The sequence below is a fragment of the Canis aureus genome, chromosome X (assembly GCF_053574225.1).
Source record: "Canis aureus isolate CA01 chromosome X, VMU_Caureus_v.1.0, whole genome shotgun sequence".
NCBI classification, from domain to species: Eukaryota; Metazoa; Chordata; class Mammalia; order Carnivora; family Canidae; genus Canis; species Canis aureus.
The window spans coordinates 66,175,989-66,196,090 of record NC_135649.1 but is presented as its reverse complement, the minus strand read 5'-3'; the positions used below and the strand labels follow the sequence as shown (position 1 = coordinate 66,196,090).

The 20,102-nt window shown below is 39.0% G+C and overlaps 1 protein-coding gene across 3 annotated transcripts in view; it reads right to left on the bottom strand.

Annotated features, from left to right (window-relative positions):
* Positions 1–4,835: 4,835 nt before the first annotated feature.
* The window catches only part of NEXMIF (neurite extension and migration factor), a 131,554-nt gene continuing 116,287 nt past the window's right edge, over positions 4,836–20,102 (bottom strand). For 2 of the 3 annotated variants that reach the window (XM_077890306.1, XM_077890307.1), the window contains 3 exons: positions 16,175–16,300; positions 11,124–15,495; positions 4,836–10,521 (listed from right to left, as the gene is read on the bottom strand). In XM_077890306.1, the coding sequence (XP_077746432.1) occupies positions 10,428–10,521; positions 11,124–15,495; positions 16,175–16,253 (4,545 nt within the window). In that variant the 5' untranslated portion in view covers positions 16,254–16,300 and the 3' untranslated portion in view covers positions 4,836–10,427. The remainder of the gene's footprint in view (positions 10,522–11,123; positions 15,496–16,174; positions 16,301–20,102) is intronic. The other variant, XM_077890308.1, reaches the window with a different exon arrangement.

Here is a 20,102-nt window from a genome sequence, read left to right as displayed (position 1 = left end):
GCCCCCCCGAGCTGCTCCCGGAGCTGCGCAGCCCCCTCCGCAGGGAGCCTCTTCCTCTGTCCGAGCCCCTCCTAGCTGCTCTGTGTCCAGCCGTGCGCACTTCAGTCTTTTAGGGAGCTTGGCCGCGGGGTATGGCGCACTCTCCTGGGCGCGCAGGTGTCTGTTAGTGTCCCAGGGAGCCCCAGGGCATCCCCGCCCTCCTGGGGTCCTGCTCTAACTCCCTGCGGGCACGTTTCCGCAGGGAAGATTGGTGCAGCTCCTGCTTCTCTGGGATGGAGCTTTCCTGTCCTGGGGGCACTCGCCCCAGCCTTCGCCCGGCTCCTCGCGGGGCCCCTCCCTCTTGGATGCCTTTTGTTTCTTTATTTCTTTTTCCCCCGTCTTCCTACCTTGATAGAAGCACGAACTCTTCTCACTGTAGCATTCCAGCTGTTCTCTCTTTAAATCTCAGGCCGAATTAGTAGGTTATCTAGGTAATTTGGTGGGGGGGGGGACAGGTGATTTGGGGACCCTACTCTTCGTCCATCTTGCCCCTCCTCCCCCCATCTTCCTTTTTAACTAGGTAAATCTTACTCATCCTTAGGGTACCAGACCCAGTATTGAGTAAAGTTTCTTTGTCAATGGTTCTCACAAAAAAGTATATTCCTGTCTTTCTGAGTTCTTATTTCAGTTTTCAAATATATGTTCATAATCAAAGTGCGTTACTGAGTACTATAAGTTTCATGAGGAGAGAGCCAAAGTCCTATTTTGCTCACTATGACATTCTCAGTACCTAACATAGTTCCTGACACATAGTAGGTGCTGAAAAATAGTTTGTTGATTTAATGAATTGATTCATGAACAAATGTCCATAGTTAATTCAGTAATTTCTAATCTTGCTACAGCAACGCAGATGATACATTGAATCATGGGTTTTAAATTAAAAAGAATGGCCTTCCAATATAATAATAGCTAACATTTTTTAAAAAAATTTTTATTTATTTATGATAGTTAGAGAGAGAGAGAGGCAGAGACACAGGCAGAGGGAGAAGCAGGCTCCATGCACCGGGAGCCCGATGTGGGATTCGATCCCGGGTCTCCAGGATCACGCCCTGGGCCAAAGGCAGGCGCCAAACCGCTGCGCCACCAGGGATCCCAATAATAGCTAACATTTATTGAGCATTTGTATATATACCAGCCACTATTTTAAATGTTTTATATGCATCATCTCATTTAATTTTACCTGAATTCCTATGAGAATGGTACCATAATTTTTCTCATTTTATTGATGGAGAAATTGAGATAGGTCTTATTGTGAGCAGGAGGAGAAGCTTGGATTTAGTCGCAGGTGGTCTAGTTCACACTCCATGCTCTTAAATGCTGAGCTGTTTTCCAGATGAGGATATTGAGGCCCAAAAAGGAAATGACTTGTCCAAGTTCTTATAAACAATTTAGTGGCAAAGCCAGGAATAGAACCCAGGGAGGGTATTATGCTGAGTGAAGTAAGTCAGTCGGAGAAGGACAAACATTATATGTTCTCATTCATTTGGGGAATATAAATAATAGTGAAAGGGAATATAAGGGAAGGGAGAAAAAATGTGTGGGAAATATCAGAAAGGGAGACAGAAGGTAAAGACTGCTAACTCTGGGAAACGAACTAGGGGAGGTAGAAGGGGAGGAGGGCGGGGGGTGGGAGTGAATGGGTGACGGGCACTGGGGGTTATTCTGTATGTTGGTAAATTGAACACCAATAAAAAACAAATAAAAAAAAGAACCCAGGTATCTTGATTAATAATTTATAACCTTAACTACCTCACTCTGCCACTGATAATAAGTCCATTAATGAAACCATTATGCATATTATATGTATTATATGCAATATTAAACATATTATGTTAAATATGACTCTAAATTTTATCTTTAAAATGACATCTTTCTCCAAATAAAGATCAAAGACTGAGCTATGAGCTTACTCATGTTAAGTTTGTAGTCTAATAAAAAATCAAATACTTGAGGGTAGGGAGCTGGCGTGATTTCCAGGGAATCAAAACAAGAGCTATTAGGAAAATGCTGTTCACTTCTGTTAAACAATAGCAAGTGCTAGGTTTCACCCAACTGCTCACTTGGTGCTGAGTTCACAAGTGTGATCTTCAAAATAAGACTATGGGAGCGGGGTACCTGGATGTCTCAATGGTTGAGTGTCTGCCTTTAGCTCAGGTCATAATTCTGGGATTCTGGGATCAAGTCCTGCATCAGACTCTCCACAGGGAGTCTGCTTCTCCCTTTGCCTATGTCTCTGCCTCTCTCTGTGTGTCTCTCAAGAATAAATAAATAAAATATTTTTTAAAAATTTTCAGAAGATTCACAGATTAGGAATTTCTGCATGAAGGGCATCAATTTACCAAAAAATCTTCCCCACATCATAATGGAGTTTCTTAGCCTATCTCCTCTTCTCCACTGACCCAAGATAATACTATCATTTATTTATTGTCTACTATGTATCAGGCACTTTACATGAATTATCATTACTCACAATAACCCTGCAAGGGTTCTACATTTAAGTAAATTGAGACACAGGTGAAATAAATTTTCTCAAGAACACACCACTATTAGTTTTCAAAGACCTCCGCCAGAGCTGACCTCCATGATTGGCCCATCACAAGGACTCTGGGCTCCATCACATAGGGAACTCACTGAAATTGGGGGAAATAACACCTCAGAACATTAGAGGGGTCCAATCCTGGAGGCTTTAACTGCTCTGCTCTTTATTCTTTGTCCTCTTCCACTCCTTTAGCCCTAAAATTCAAAACTTCTTTTTACTGCTTAAAGAGTTTGGAAGCTTGGTTTCAGCCTCTTATGGTCCATGATGAAGAAAAAAAGACAACATAGAGCATATTTAATAAAGTACTATCTCATTGTATTTTGGTATTAAAATGATCTTCTGTAAATTGATAATAGTTTTTTTCATAGTTTTTAAAAAGGCTTTATTGAGCAAAATAAAAAGTTGACAATTCTACTGAGACTTCCTTCTCCATTTCTTTCTCCATATGGAAAATTTCCAGGATGTGAAATTCAAGTCTGGAAATTGCTGAATTAGGATAATGTTGTAATAGTCCAGGTGAAATACCATGAAAGGTTACATTAAGGCACTGCCAATGGGGATAGAAAGGCAGGAGAGTTGAGAGTAACCAATTGAATGAGAGGATGGGAGAAAAAGGAGTTGCTGGTGAACCTTGTTCTCTGGTTTGGGTCACTGATTGGATGAATGGCAGCATCATTCACTGAGTTAAAGCACACTCAGGGTAAAAGGATTATGAAATGATTTTGAATAGGTAAGTCTGAGGAACTTGTAGAATGTCCAAGTGGAGATAGCCAGCCAATAACTGGCAATATAGGCTAGGGGCTCAGGAGAGATTTGCAAAAATCTAGATGGTAGTTGCAGTGGTAGTATTCAGAAATGATCTCTGAATGAGATTATTTAGTGAGACTAGAGGGCTACTCTCCCTTACAAAATTTTCAATTTCTTTGGGCAATGATATTTAAAACCAAGGAAGGGGCTATTGGTTGGTGTATGCCACAGTGATCTCTGATGGATGGCTCACATGATCTGGGCATTTGGGAGCAAAGCCCAGTTTTTCTATACATAGCTAATTTTAAAATACTGAGCATAGTGGGGATAGAGCTTGGAAAAGTCCATATTAAAGGAGACAGGGTCTTTGGGTGAGTGGTAAGTAAAATGATGTAGGAATTGTAGGGAATTATGGAAAATCTGACATTTTGTGGTTACCAAGCAAATTAGCATTTATGACTTTCAATAAACAACTTTAACACTTTGAGAGGACTACATCTCTGCAGAACCCATCTGGACCACAAAACAAAGACATCCCTTTATCTAAGGTCTTTGAAGATGGGACATACTATAAAATGATTTCCCAATTTGAGGGGCAGAAGAATCCCCTGCAAAAAACTCTAGTCCAGTGTTTCTCAAACTTTAACATGCACACAAATCATCTAGAAACCTGGTTAAAATTCAGATTCTGATTCATTAGAATTTGTGTAGGGCCTGACATACAGCATTCCTAACAAGTTTCCAGATGATAGTAATGCTGTTGCTACTACTCAAAGTGTTACACAAAGCACGGTTAGAACTTTCTATGGCAATTTAATATTGATCAATGGACTTGTTTCAAATAGAGTACCAAGTGTTTGCAATTCTTTCCTTTTTCCCTGTTTTTTTTTTATAAAATGTAATTTTACATATTGAATAAAAAACATTAGGGCTTTTATTTTGTATATCTTTTTCCATTCAATTTTAAAGAAATTCATTCCTGTTGTGTTTTAGGAATATCCTATTTGTGCTGTACAGAAAAAAAATTGGTCCCTCACCACAGATAGTTTGAGAAACACTGCTCTAGACAACAAAGAACTTTTTAAAAGTTTTTATTTCAATTCCAGTCAGTTAACATACAGTGTAATATTAGTTTCCGGTGTACAATATAGTGATTCAACACTTCCATCATCTCCCAGTGCTCATCACAACAAGTGAACTCCTTAATCCACATCACCTATTTAACCCATCTCCCCACCCACCTAACCCCTGATAAACATCAGTTTGTTCTCTATAGTTAAGAGTCTGTTTCTTAGCTTGCCTCTCTCTTTCTCTCTTTTTTCCCCCATTGCTCATTGGTTTTGCACCTTAAATTCCACCTATGAGTGGTATTTGTCTTTCTCTGGCTGACTGATTTCATGTAGCATAATAGTGTCTAGCTCCATCAATTTCTAGACAAAGAACTTTTTATTTGGGACATAGAATTTATTTAGAAATGTTTTGATTTCTGTTACATATGATTCCAAAGCAGTGTTTTTAAGCTTTTCTTTTTATTTATTCCATAAACAATAACAAAACTCAGCTAGGTACATTATGACAGTTTCACCATACACTCAGTCACAAATATTTAAAACTTTTGCAACAAGAACAACAAAACCAGAGGTGTTACAAGAATAATTTACAAGAAAATCTATAAAACAGCAAGAAGCTCACAAATGTTCATTTTCATTTGCACAAGATCACTACACTCTTTCACAACATGTTTTGTGTTACAAAATTCCCAACAAAAGTGTATTTTTTCTTTGTATCATGGTTTCTAAAACCAGAAACTTTGAAGTAAATATCCTTTTATTAGCACCCAGTGGTGCAGAAAAAGGAAAACTCTCACATACAGACACTTCACAGCACTTTTCTAAGAAAAATATACACTTACAAAATATGTTACAAATTGGCACACTTAAAAATATACAAGATTTTGTAGGCGTCTTAAGAGTGATCCTTAAGCTTTATACTTCAATTGACTCTACAGGTTATTTATAAAGCTTAACTCTGAAAGAAAAAAGGCAAACAATTTCCTAACATTTTAAAGTTGCAGTGTCATATGTCAAACAGAAACTTAGGTTACATTCATAAAAAGGGCCTCTAACATGTTTATTTTAAATTTTCTTAAATGTTTAAAGGGCTTGGGAGAGGAGAACAATGGAGATAATAGTTTCTTTAGCACCATAAATCAGTAATTTACTAAAGAGGTGCATTCAGTTTTATGGAAATTAAATTAAGGACTAGTACATTCAAAACTGTAGGCAGCAAACTCTAGTCAGTGCTACAGGTATCCAAGTAGAGCATTTTAAGCTTTCAACCCTCCTCACTGGGAGTCAAAAACAAAAGGCCTCTTCTAATTTTCATTCTAAGCCTTATCTTTTGTGCTGTAAAACCAGGTATCTTTGAAAGAAGCAGGGTGATTTAAACATCTTTCTCCTTTCTGAAAGGGATGTCTTAGATTCAGAAACCACTGAACCTGATAGGTGGACCAGACATCTTTTCCATTCAATGTTGAGTGTTTCTTTTCTACTTACCTAGATACTGATTCTAAAAGCCTCATTCACACCTTAAGCATTGTACTAAGCCTCTTTACATTGTCCTTCTCCAGTTGTTTCATTTCTTAGTTATGATTCTGAAACCAAGAGTACATCTCAAGTATCATGTAGCTACAATTGGGGCTCTGCTTCATGACTGTAGCTACTGTTTAATGCTCTGAATAAAAAATGTGCCTTAAAGGGTAGCCTGTGTACTGCCATCAAAATGGTCCCATGCTGGCTGAGGACCTTCAAGTTGATGACAGTGTTTCCCAAGTTAAACAGCACAGCTAAATTTTTTTCTCTCTTAGGTCCTTGAGAAACCTTTACAAGAATCCTTGGCCTACATTGTGTTGACAAGTTCCCTATTTTATCCCTACTTACTAAATGTTTGATTTTGGTACTAAACCTAAACATAATGGTGGGCTTAGTGAATTTTATCATTAGAAAATAAATTTCATATTAATTTTATTTCATAAAAGGACATATTCCTATAATAAGCTATCATTTAAAAAAATCCTAGGTAAAAATAAAACTCCAGAAATTAGATAATTGCTTAATAATCTAGGGGAAAAAACCTTATAGTTCTAGCTCTAGTTAGGACTAGCTAGTGCTCCATTCTTCTCTTCGGGACAGAAACTCAGTTCTCTTCAATTCTTGGAACTGTTCTGAGAGCATCTGTAAATTGAAGATGTGGCAGATCTGCGTCAGACTGGTTCAGCTTGGTAAGAGCAAGCTTGGTTAAGAGGTCCTTGGATGTGGTTTTTCTCCTTTAGGCAGTAAATGCTCATTAGGACCCACTAAAACAGAAATTCACTAAAACTGCAGAACCTCACATAACAGGACATAGGATGCTAGCCAGAGCTGTTTACAGCTTTTGAAACATCCTTTATGCTTCTCTCTCTTACATACATGCTTAGCCCCCTCCCTGTCCCTCCCTCCCCCCTGCACAAATACAGATGCTTCTCAGCAAGGAAAAAGATCAGAGAAGGTAAAAGTTGTCACAAAAGCCCACCTAGCACCAAAGACTTCAGGAAGATGGCTAAAGAAGTGACAGTCAAGGTAGTGCAGGAGGTTTGAAAAGATTAGGAGAAGGTAAGGCCTTAACACATAGTTGCACAGAATAACAAGAAGTCAGAAGAGAAAGCTTAGAGGAAGCAGCATATGTGAGGAAGTTGGTATATGAGATGCTGGAGAGGCCACTGGCCTAAGCCAGTTATCACAACCCAAACATAACCCCCAAATCTTGAAGAACCTTGGTCAAGGCTACAATTTCAGCACCCTCTCCACATAGTCTAGCATCTAACTAGGGCAGAAAAAGGATCAGAGATATTTTTACAGACCTTCAAGGAAAAGGAGTTTCCAACTTTCCTTAGTCATGTGAAATTCTCTCAAATTCTCTCTCTCTCTTTCTCTCTCTCTCACTCTGTATTTAAAATTAGATTTAAAAGTGGCCAAGACAATTAAGGATAACTAAGGGTGAGAAAGTTGCCCTCTGAAATTCCAGAAGTAGCCTGGCTAAGGTTCTTAAACTCTGACACTTTGAGGAGGTGGAATATAAAATTATAAAAGAAGAAAAATTCCAAGATCAAGGACTGACATTAAATAAGAAGAATAATGGAGAATACCATTTCCAGGAGAATAAAGATCAAATCGGATTCTGTTGAGGAGGCATAAATAGGAAGTAGCATCTCAGAGAGGTGTTAGAAAGGAGTGGTAATCAGGAATTTCAGATCAAGGAAAATTCCAAAAATCTGACTTGAAATATCAGTGATAGGACAAAACATTATTTTTATATCATGGTCCTCACTCCACTAAGGCAGGTGGTTGAATAAGGGAGCTCCAAAAAGTCAGGCCTACTATGTTGTGACAGGAAGAAAAAAAATGTGAGCAGTGACAGGACCAAAAAAGCCATAAAAACTGAAGAGCTCAGAATGTAATGTACTGAGAGGATATTAAATGAGGTTAAGAGAATAAGCCTCTTCTTATCTTTCTATTAATCAAACTTAGTTTCTTGTTATGTTTTAGTACAAAATGACTGATTATAAGTCACTGAAACATATGTTAAAAACATATAATGCACGTAGGCCATTAAAAACGGTACTTTAAAATGTCAATTCTCTTTGGAGAAAGGGATGAACCGTGTCCTAGAATTGGCCCATAATGGACTCCAGAGGAGCAACTGAAAGAGGTATCCATTCCAAAGTACTTGTGATAGCAAGTTCTGACAAGGAAATTGTTTCTGAAAGTTTCAGGCTGTCCTTCTACCCACCCCCACCCCATTTTACAAAGCTGAACTGATACTGAGAAAAACTGGGACAACTCCTCCCATACTTTTTTATATAAAACACATTGTACCCATGGAACATTTTCTGTATTTCTTCTTTAATTGCCACCTTTTGATTATATAAAAAGCACTCCATTCCTGTAAGTGACTTTGAGGTCTGGAGTCTTAGGGATCATAATACAAGAAGAGTTGCTGATTCCAAACCAAAATTTAGCTGCAAAACAGAAAAAATAAAAACAAAACAAATTCTAGATCCTAAGAACCAGCCATAGTATTAAGCATAAACAGCTAGCTATCAGAGTGGAGAAATAGAAGAAAGTGTTCCAGTTTGATTATTTTCCCTTCTGGACAGCAGCTGTAGAGTAGGAGACATGTTTCATCTGGTGCCTTTCCATTAAGTTATTGTCTAAGACTCACCGCACAAGAGCATCAAAGCCTAGGAACAGGCCTGAAGCAGCCTCACAAAATGCTCCTCACCCACTCGTTTCCATAGACACACACAATCACACCATCAAGAACACAGGCTTGTTCATTTTACTACCTAGTTATAAGTAGTAGAGCAGGCTGGTGAAAGGAATCATGAACTGGGAAGTGTATGTACTTATATATGTGACAGGCTTCCTTCCATTTCTCTCTGACTACTTTCAAATGTTGCTTCTCTGTTTGTGAATATATTTAGGTGGCAATGACTAGGTAGGTTTATATTTTCCTCAAGTTTTTCCTTTTGAAACATCTTCCTTTTTTTAAGTCTCCCTTTCCCCCACCCACTTATTCTCCACCCTCCCACCCACAGCCTATATATTCACAAGTTAATAGGTTAGTAACAGTATTAGTAAGAATAGTAAGAGTAACAACGACAACAACCAACAACATTAATAATATTAATCCCCTATATCTGTATAGCACTTTACGATCTACAAAGCGCTTTTACATCCATTATCTCATCTGTGCCATAATGCATCAGTCATTAGACACACAGGCCTTCAACTGTGCAAGGAAAATAGGTCAAATGTTAGAAGTCAAGTGGTGAATAAAGGGGAAGAAAAAGCAACACTAGTAGTGTTGAAGCTGTGAAATTTAAAGACAAAAGGGAGAAGGGCTGAATAAAAATGTGATTTCAAAAATGTATATAAAAAATTGAAATTTAAGTTTAGTGTTTGGCATCAAATACTAGTCATCCTCAGACTAAGTATATATGGCCCTGATTAGTTGTTACCACAAATTTTTCAGCTTATCTAATATATGTACTTAATTCATAGAAGTTGAACTGAGATGCCTTAACATTTTTTAAATGACATTGGCATTGCAAGATTAAACACTTAAAGAACACTAAAGCCATGATATGAGTGCACTTTTGACAAAACATTTATGAAACTACTTAAATAAAACAATCTATGTACTTCATTTATCATTAGTGTTGATTTTATAGCTATTTTATAATTTATCCCAGACTATTATAAAATATATAAAACTGAGATATAAAGTATCAGCAATATAACTTTGCACTTTAAATAATTTTCAGCTACAGATTTTGCTTTTAGAAAACAAACTTTAAAGCAGCTGTTTTGTTTCCTTGTAAAAGGTTTTATAAATGCATATATTAGGTCCCTGATGGACTTAGCTGTTATGACTTCCAGACTTTTTCAACAATTGAACTGTTAGACAATGGAACAAACAAAACTTTATTGTGACTTATTTAATTGTTCATGTTTCCATATAGGACAGTAGGGTTTAAAATTTCAAAATAATGTATGTATGCATATATATTTAAAAATTCATTAATGAACTTTAAACTGTGGGGTGAACCTGTGAGATGAGGTAAGGAAATTTGGCACATTTCAAACAGTATCCTTTAAGTTTTGGTAAATTGTGTAACACAACATATTTTTCCACTGTGATCTATAGGTGCTATCCACATAAGTGGGGGTGGTTAATAGCAAGAATCACTGGAATGTTTCTAGTAAATCAACAGGGACAAACTCCCCAAATACTCACAACCAAATGTTGATATAGCAGTAAAAATATATACAATACAGTCACTTGTTTGTAGTTTGGCACAATGTTTTCCTTTTCTTCCTTGGGTAAATAGTGCATAAACTACTTGTGCAACTGTATGACTTTTGAAGTCTTTTACATAAAACATCAGATTAAAGTTTGCTTCCAAAGACTTATTCCCACACTTCAAAATTCTTTTTTTTTAAGCACTTACATGTCAACATACATACCACAAGGCATATTTGAAAGAAATAAAACACAAACATCAAATGTCTTTCTGGAAAATATGAGTTTCTTCTTCAAACACAGGTAAAACCCAAAATGCTGTTTCTGCTTTTAGGAGATTGTAGTCGGAATCCCTGCAGAAAAACCAAACAATTTATGCCACCTTAGTTAGCTTTAGTGTATGTCCCACAAAGGGATCATACAATCTAAATTTGTTTATATCATACTAAATGCTGTATGATGCAGAAAGAAATACAAATACAGGGGGCACTAGAAAGCACTCCAACTTGCCACACGATGAGATTTTGTTTTTCCAAATTATGCTCTTTTTGCTTAAATGGTCTTGCCCTTTTGTCTATAAAACTTTTTGATTCTGTTGTTCAAAACTTTTTTTTTTTTTACTGCAAAGCCCTTCCCTTCCCAAAATCATTCAAGAGCATATTTTAGTTCTATTTTCTCAATCAGTAAAAACTAATGCTGAATAGCAGAAAACGTAGCCTTGTTAGAGTTTATCCCTAGCTAAGCCATAACAAAATTGCCCAATCTTTTGGGTGGCTTAAAGGTGTAGGGATTTTTCATGCACTTTTTTTCTTTTTAATTTGAAAAAAGAAGGGAATGGGACAGTTTCTTTCATGCAAATTTTGCTTTCAAGAAGGAAAAAATGAGGGACTGTGGGCTTAGTAGGCAGTAGGAAAGCTAAGGGTACATCATCTCGGCCATTTTGGTGCAGTATTACCTTAGTTTTTCAAAAGAAGCTGTCCCAGCCTCATCCTTGTGGACCTGTTCTCGCTCCACGCACTTTCCCTTACACTTCTCATCTCTCAGGACCTTGGAGCTGGATTTGTGACGATATAACTTTTTGTGTGTTGGTCCATTATTGCCTAAAGTGCTCAGGTTATTATACTTTTTATCAAAGAAGGCAGAGCGAGAGTCCTCATAACCATGCATGTTTGCATGACCAGGATCACCTATCGCTGCTTTCCCATTGCTTTTACTCACACCCTTGATGGACCTGTGATTCTTAGTGGCTCCTGGGGACCCACTGTTGACTTTTTTCTTAGATTCCTGTGGTGTCCCAGCCAATATTTTGAGGGTTTTTAATTTTAGACTATTGGACTCTGGGGAGTAGAATATGTTGGGATCCCCATGGTGCTCCATGGGTTCCCAAAGGGGCTCTATGGAGGCCATCATGAATCTCTGTACATCTGCCATACCAGAGGCGATGTTGGATAAGATATAGGAAGGCTCCTGAAATTCCCGTTGGTCATCATCAAGGAGGTTATTGGTGTTGGTGCCCATGTTCAGGTCGCTCCAGGCTGAGCTGCTCTCCTTCCCCAAAGTCCAATCTCCAGAAAGTCCTTTTTGACTTGGTATCTTCATGGAGGCCACAGGGCTACCATGTTGGATACATTCGGCCAATGTCTTCTCTGTGGAGGATATGCTGTTGATTTGGCCTCCCCCACGGCCAATGCCAATTTGCATTTTCTCTCCATTAATTGCAGCCATGTATTTCCCTTTCTTCATCGACTTAGGGGCCTGGCGGGAGGTTTTGCCAGGTGGCTTTTCAATCCCTTTGTTGTTGGCTTTGAGAGATTTTTTCCTGGTGTTTTTCTGAGAAGAGCTTTGGTTCATAGCCGCACTCTTGTTGGGTGAACTTTTCTTTCTTGATTTTGACATTTTGTTGTTAGTACTCATTTGATCAGATGGATCATTAAATGCTGATAGGCAAGGAGTTTTTTGGAGCAGGCTGACAGAATCCTCATCATTGAACATATGGAACTGAAACTGATGGTTATTTAAAGCAAATCCATCATTCACTTGAACCTGCTGTGAAAGGGTACTGCAGTCCCATTTGGTTTTCTCCATATTGCCCAATGGTCCTGGGATGCCCTCTTGGAACTCCTTCAGTGTTCCTAGCATCTTGATACTCTCGCATCTGGTAATTTGAGGGGAAAGACTAGGGGTGTCAGGTGGGGACATCTCTGAGAGAGATGAGTGGCGGAATTTGTCAGGAGTGAAGTTGGAGATATCCAAGAGGTCAGTAGACTCCTTTAATGGTGTTATCTCATCAATACTCTGCTGGATCACCAGCTTGGGGCTGCAATGGGCTAGGAAGTCATCAGTAATATCATCATCACCATCCTTTTCACAGGATTTCAAGCTTAAGGAGCAATAATTGCTTGAGTTGACAGAGAGTGGGGCCATTGAATCAAAGCTAAAGAGCCGATCATCATCCATATTGGCTGGGCCCTGCTGGAAAGGAAAGCATATCTCTCCATTATTAAAGTGACATAATTGAAAAGAGTCATCAGATGGGAGTTGGGTGTCTTGCACAGAGGCGTATAAGACCTTGTTGCAATTACTGCCACTACTATTGAGGCAGATTCGATTGTATGTTGTAGCTGTGAGGTTATTTCCCATGGAGACTACTTGGGAGACTCCAAATTCATTAGATTGGGTTGGAGCTATCTCCCTTGAAACTTCAGCCATGAATTCCGGGGGGCCAGAAGTAGGCTTGTTGGGCCACACATTTCCATAGTTGCTTGATTCTATTTTGAAGTTTTGGGATGACTGCTGCAGCTCAGACTCAGAGGATGCGGAAAGCACACAGTCCTGGACAGGCTGGAGAGGCACAAAAGATTTTTCCATTTGAGTGAGGCTGCCTTCATTTTGCTCTGGAGAATGGTGAGTGAAGTATGATATACCAGTATTATTTGACAAATCAGAAGCATCTAACAATGTCTGTAGATACCCTCCAGGGATTACAGGTATGTTGTTGGCAACATTAGCAGATGATAGAGGCATTTCAGAAGAACAGGTGGTTGGTAAGAAAGTAGAATTCTTAGAAACCTTTGCCTCATGAAATTCAGATAGATGAGAGCTGTTTGAGGTCCCAGGAATAGGCTCATTCTTTAAATTAGCCATAGAGGATTGATCTTCCAAAAGGGGGCTCATTTGAACAATTGGTTTATTTTCTTGCCCAGCTTTGATTTTCTTGGATTTTAACCTGGCTTCACTTTTAAATTTGATTTTGTTGAGCACTTTCCTTTCTGGCCCCTTAAATCCTGCATCTTGGGCTTTGACTTTTACTGAGTCAGGGCCTGTGACATCATTTAAATGCAATCCATTTGCACAGCTGGGTACAGCCAAAGGTGTTGACTTCAGAGTACCTTTCAGGCCTCCGTCTTCTTTACGAGCACTGCCTTGCTTCTGATCACTGCAGAGTGATATCTGCTTACTACTTGCTAAAGTTTCCACAGATGGGATTCTGTGAATTCTGTGCCTATTGCCAAGTTTAGATTTTCGTTTTCGAGCAGGTGGCAGAAATGACACCTCAAAGCTACCTGGTTCAAAGTTTTGTTTTTGGCATAAGGGTATCTTGTTGGAGTCAGTGTTGCTGTTTCTCTGTTTTTTCTTCTTCTGCCAGAACCCCTTCAAGGGGGCAAGCTTGGCATATTTGTTGAGCTGATTCTCACTCAAATTCACTGTTGTCTCACTGGAATCTACCCTTCCCAACTTCACCAGCATGTTCTTCTCACCTTTAAAGCGATTGATGATGATGTATTTGATAATAACAGGAGGCTCCTTACGGGTTACTTTTCTTCTCTTTTTGGGACACCATTCATCATCATCTTCTTCTTTGGAACCACCTGGAAGCCATTCTTTCCTCTCATTTACTTTTTCACCCTCTAGTGAATCAACGTCATATAGATAATCTTCACTGTACCTGACTTTTCTCTTGGCTCGCAGCCCATAGTTCTGCTGGGAGGAGGAGCTGCCAGAATTTGTGCCCCTAGCCATATAGCGGCTACAGTCCTTGATCTCCCCCATGGCATCATAAGAAACCTCAATGAAGGAATTGTCATCACCAAAATTCCCTGATGCCTCCAAGGAATTGTCAAGATGGCCCTGCTTTGGATTCTTAAATTGCCCTAATTCAGTCCCATTGCATGGTTTATTTAAGGCAGATTTTTCTCCATTATCCTTTTCATCCTTTTTCTCTATACCCTTATCTTCCTGTCCCTCTTCTTTGCCTTTCTTCTTGTCCAAGTTTTTATCCTCCTCCCCCCAGATGATATTCACATCAGGGACTTTGAATTGGGAAAGGTCACTGTTCTGTTTCAGGACCCCACTCTTAGACTCCCGCTTGGGGCAGGTAGTAAAGACACTGGGAAAAAAGTTGAATTGGGCATCCTCCTGCATTAGAAGGGTGGTCTTGTCTCGAACATTGTCCTGGAAGGACTCATACCGAATTTTCAAGGAACAGACATCACTGCCCAGTGTTGACTCATCATCATCGAACATGTAGTTATCCACATCTTCTTCAGAGAATAAGTTGACAGACAGCTCATTTTTGGAACAGAGGTCAAGCAGTTCAATCTTACTCTCACTAATGAAAGTCTCAAAGTAACCCCAATCCTGATTGGAATTTGCCAGCAAAGCCTCTTCTGTATTACACTTGTCTAACAGTAATGCCTCATAATAGCTTTTCTGAGCTGGATCCTCCAAGTCGATGTCAGATTTCTCAGCTTCTCGTTTTTCTCCTGCCCTTGATTTGTGCAAAGGGAAGCCTAGGAGCTGGTCTGAGAGCAGCTGCTCTCCATATTTCATGTTTTCTCCAGCATTAATACACTGAATTCCTATATCAGAAACTGCACAGGTTTCGTAATCCTTATTTAGATCACCAACTTTCAGACTGATCCCTGGCTCAGGATCTACTGCATCCTTGGATTCCATGAAGCAGCCCAAACAAGTCCGGCTTGGCTGCATGAGGCAGTCCCCATTCAGAGCTGAGATGCCTGCAGGCTCCATTATGGCGAATGGAGCTTTCTCACACTCATTGGGCAGTGACCATGTATGCAGGCTTTTTGCAACACCAGATGTAAGGGAGATGGCATTCACAGAAGCACTATTAGCAGCATGCTCAGGTGCTTCAATTAGCCCCAAAGGAGATGGAGGGCTCTGCATACAAGGTTTCTTAGAAGACAGAGGCAGGAGACCCCTGGGATACATCAGGGTCTCTTTTTGAACTATCGGTATAGGCTGGATTGGTGCAGCAGCTTCTAGAGCTGCCAGTGACTTTACTGCCACATCCTGGTCCTCTGAATCTGGAGAAAAGGGAAAGAAATGACAGAAATAAAGTTAATGGTCTTAGACCACACTCACTCTCTTTCCCTTGATCAGTTTCTGGTACTTGATCTTATATAAGCTAAGGCTCAGCTTCTTTTGTTTTAGAACTAGAAACTACAAAGCTAAAGAACAACACTGATTTTATATTGAATAGTCACACAAGTGAAAAACAGTATTTCTTTAGATTCAGCTTTTTCTTTAGACACAGACAGAGCTCTCTTCAGAAATAAGGTAATAACTGGACTGCTTGATCAATAGAAAAGTCAATTTCTCTGGGTGGGAAAATGCTCAGATGGGATATTTATGGTTTTAAGCTATAAAGCTTAGTCCTATCATTCACATCTCTGTTCTGGAAGTTTCTCTTAATCTAAACATTCCAAGCCACATATCAGAGTATATTTATAATTCACTAGGAATTTTGAGGAACTTAAGTATTCATCTGACAGAGATGATTTGCAAGAGCAAAGTGTTTGGATTAGATAACTCTTAGAGACCCTTCTAGCCCAGTTAGAAATTTAGTGGAATAAATTTAGGATTAATATCAATTTCAGAGGCACCCTAGACTTAACCTGCTCCAACTTGACGGACACTAAAAATTTATAGTAATAACAAAGACTACTAGGAGAGATAGTATATACCATAATGAAATTCTCTTACCATTTTCTTTGACCCCATTAATCAGAGTGTTTTCTCCATTGGCTGAGGCAACGACAGCCTTATCTTGTTGGTTATCCATGAATGTAACCTCTTATTGTTTCATTCCAAGTCCAAATGCTGTCCAACCTGCACATTTTAAATATATAATGTTAGTCATTAAATGTATTTTTGCCTCTGTTTTAAGGTCATTTCAGTTAGAGAGGTCTAAAAAGGCTCACTGGAATTTACCTGTTTACAGACTGACTTCTTTTACTATTGTTTTTTTGTTTGTTTCATAGTTTATACCTGCTATATAAATCAATTTTAAAAATTTCATTTAAATTCAAGTTAGTTAGCATATAGTGTAGTATTAGTTTCAGGAGTAAAATTTAGTGTTTCATCACTTACATATAACACCCAGTGCTCATCCCAAGTGTCCTCTTTAATACCATCACCCATTTAGCCCATCCCCCACCCACCTCCCTCCATCAACCCTCAGTTCTCTCAACTATACAGTCTCTTATGGTTTGTCTCCCTCCCTGTTTTTATCTCATTTCAATTTTAAATATATACTTCATTCATACGTCCTAGATCTTTTATCCCCTCTAGACCACCTTACTATTCATAATGGAAATCTGAAGAAGCAAGAAAACTTACGCCTTCTCCCAGATACAAATATATTTAACCTAATCATGGCCAAAGGATGCAGAGTGAAGTCGAGAGTGACCTGAGATAAGGAATGTATGTACGTGGTGATTGGCTTTATTTCTGCTTGCCTCATTTCTTCTTCAGATGATCTAAAGCTTTTCAAAAATAAGGTACTTCATACATACACACACATGTACATCACACTCAGATGTTTTCTCTCTGTGTCTTAAAATTTGACTGTTAGGGATGGAAAGAGGTAGAGAATTCCTTTCTTGGTTTCTCAACTTTCAGACCTGTTATTGACAAATATTCCTCCCAGCCCAGCAAGATTTTAAAGTGTTACTACAAAGAGAATTTGAAATTTCTGAAAAGATCCCTACATCATCTGGTATTTTCAGGACATAGAATACATATCTATATCCCATTATCTCCTGCCCACCTACCTGGTTGGTAGGTATATGCAAATCAATAGAAAACAAGGCCACATGAGATGGAGTTGTCTACCATATGCCATCACATCTATAAGTCCTCATTTATTACAACCCCCCTTTTTCTAGACCTTGTTCTCAGCCAAGTATCGTCTCTTTATTAAAAACACAGACTTTGGGTGCTTGGGTGGCTCAGTTGGTTAAGCATTCAACTCTTGATTTTGGCTCAGGTCATGATCTCAGGGTCCTGGGATCAAGCCCTGAGGTGGGCTCTGTGCTCAGCAGGGAATTTGAGGAATCTCTCTCTCTCTCTCTCTTCCTCTGCCCCTCCTCACCTCAAATAAATAAATCTTTTAAAGTAGCACAGACTGCTGATGGCCAAGCAGCTATTACAAAAATCTCAAATGTATAATCACTTATCTTACTACATGAATATACTATAAAAGATAGCTACAACATTCATGGAACAAGAAGCAGTGAGCAGAATTTTATATGATTCAATCTCTGTGACATTTTACCTATTTCCTTATCTGTAAAATAAGAAGTCTATATTAGGCAATCATCCAATTTAAAAAATATCAGATGGTCCTGAGTTTCCCCTAACATTTATATATCTGAATTGCCAAACTTTCTTCTCACTCTATACAAGACCTGACTTGAGAGCAGTCAATAAACCACAGGTGCCAGGGAAAAGAGAAAGATATGCTTAATTGTTGTATTTACACAAAAAGAAGGGCTGGAGATTTTTAGAAAGTGGAGAGGAGTGGCTAGCATGTCAAAGTCCCCATCTTTTGGCAAGAAGGGCTCATTTGTAGTGGAACTGAATAAACTGATCAGATGGTTGGCCCTCTGATTCAGAGAGAATCTTATGGGTCAGATGGAATCACACAGCTATCATGGATTCCTCTGTGCCAACTTTCCTTTTAAGAAACTCAGCGGAAGGGTGCGTGGATGGTTTGGTTGGTTAAGTGTCCAACTCTCGATCTCAGTTTAGGTCATGATCTCAGGGTCATGAGATGAAGCCCTGCGTCCAGTTCCATGCTGAGTGTGGAACCTGCTTAAGATTCTCTCTCTTTCTCCCTCTCTCTCTGTGCACACTCCAAATCCTGCTCATGCATGCTATCTCTCTCTAAAACAAAACAAAGCAAAACAAAACAAAAACAAAACTCAAATTTTACTTTCCTTTAACACCTCCCCTTCACTAACTCCATCTTGGCAGGGACTTGATAAAGGCCAAATTATTTGTAGATTTCAATAATTAAAGGGAATCATAAAGGTTTGAAAATAGAAAGAACACACCTTGGCAAGAAATAAAGAAGAGATGGAAAAGGGTATGGGAGCTTAATGAGTTGGAAAGGGGAGAGTAAGAGAATGAATAACCACCAAGTAGTAAGCTAGATATGGTTACAGATGTTATTTCATTTTGTACTGATAATTATCTTGTAAAATTGGCTCTGTTAGGTTTACATTTTTTTCAAAAGAGAAAACTAAGTATATAGATATTAACTTAGTGATTATCAATTATTTGGACCTTTGTTCTGCAGAATTAGAAGGCCAACCCCTGAATAGATAATCCTGGGGTCATGTCCTATGTATTTTCAAAGCTCAGCTGTGAGACAACCTACAGGCATATATTTCCCCACATTTTAATTTATTTATGTCTTGGTTGCTTATAAGTATGATTTGGGAGAGGGACAGTAATGTATAGTTGTAATACAAACAGTTCTTGGCTTGCTTTTGTTTCTCCTCACTGATCAGCATTTTGGGACAATAAATTTTGCAGGATTTTAAAAATATATTTTGAGATAAAATTGATTACCACTTTTGGAATTATGTACAACAAATTGCTTTGCTGATCATGGTAAATCATGTAATTTAATGGCACTGAAATAACATTAGCATGGAGACAGGTATTTTGAAGCAAGGAAATGCTCAATTAAACTGGTAAAGCAACCCTGCTTACCTGCCCTTCCCCCCAGTTGGGCCTGAAGAGGGGTTCATATCCTATCGCAATAGGCTGCTATGTTCTTCCCCAAAGGCCTTTAAGCCTCAGGTCTCAGAGTCTAAGTAACTTTCCCTAGCATGTGTGCTGTCCTTGACCTTTTTCAACAACAACAACAACTACAACAACCACCAAAACAAAAAAGCAATACAGGGAAGCAAATCATGTTTCTGCCTTTGGACCTGAGACAACATAAGCTCTGAGGTTTGAGTAATGCTAATCTTCAGGATACCAGTTTAAATAAATTCAACAAATTGACAAGGCACCCCCTGTGGTAATGGTAGTCTACTAGGCACAACAGTGGGAAAGACAGGTGAATGAATGAAACTAGATCCATGTTCTCAAGGCTCTCAGAATCTGTTGGGAGGGAACAAGCCATAAACAAATTTTAATAAATGTATAATGTATAAATTGCTGAAAGAGAAGCAAAATTTTCCATGGGAGTTTTTTTTTAAGATTTTTAAATTCATTCATGAGAGACACAGAGAGAGGCAGAGACACAGGCAGAGGGAGAAGCAGGCTCCCTGCAGGGATGCCTGATGTGGGACTTGATCCCGGGACTCCAGGATCATGCCCTGGGCCAAAGGCAGGTGCTAAACTGCTGAGCCACCGGGGCTGCCCTCCATGGGAGTTTTAAATGGAGAGAACTATGTCACTTTTAGAGAGGAAGGAGATCAGGGAAAGCTTTACCAGTAGCAGCAGCATTTGAGATGGACCTTCATGAATGGTCTTTTGGGAGGTGAGGATGAGGAAGTATAGAGGAAAGGCATTCCAGATAGAAGGAATTAATGAGCTGCCATGATTCTCTCCCCACTCCAGTCTATCCTCTAAATGACTGCTGTAAAATTAATAGGTCTGACAACTTGCTTTA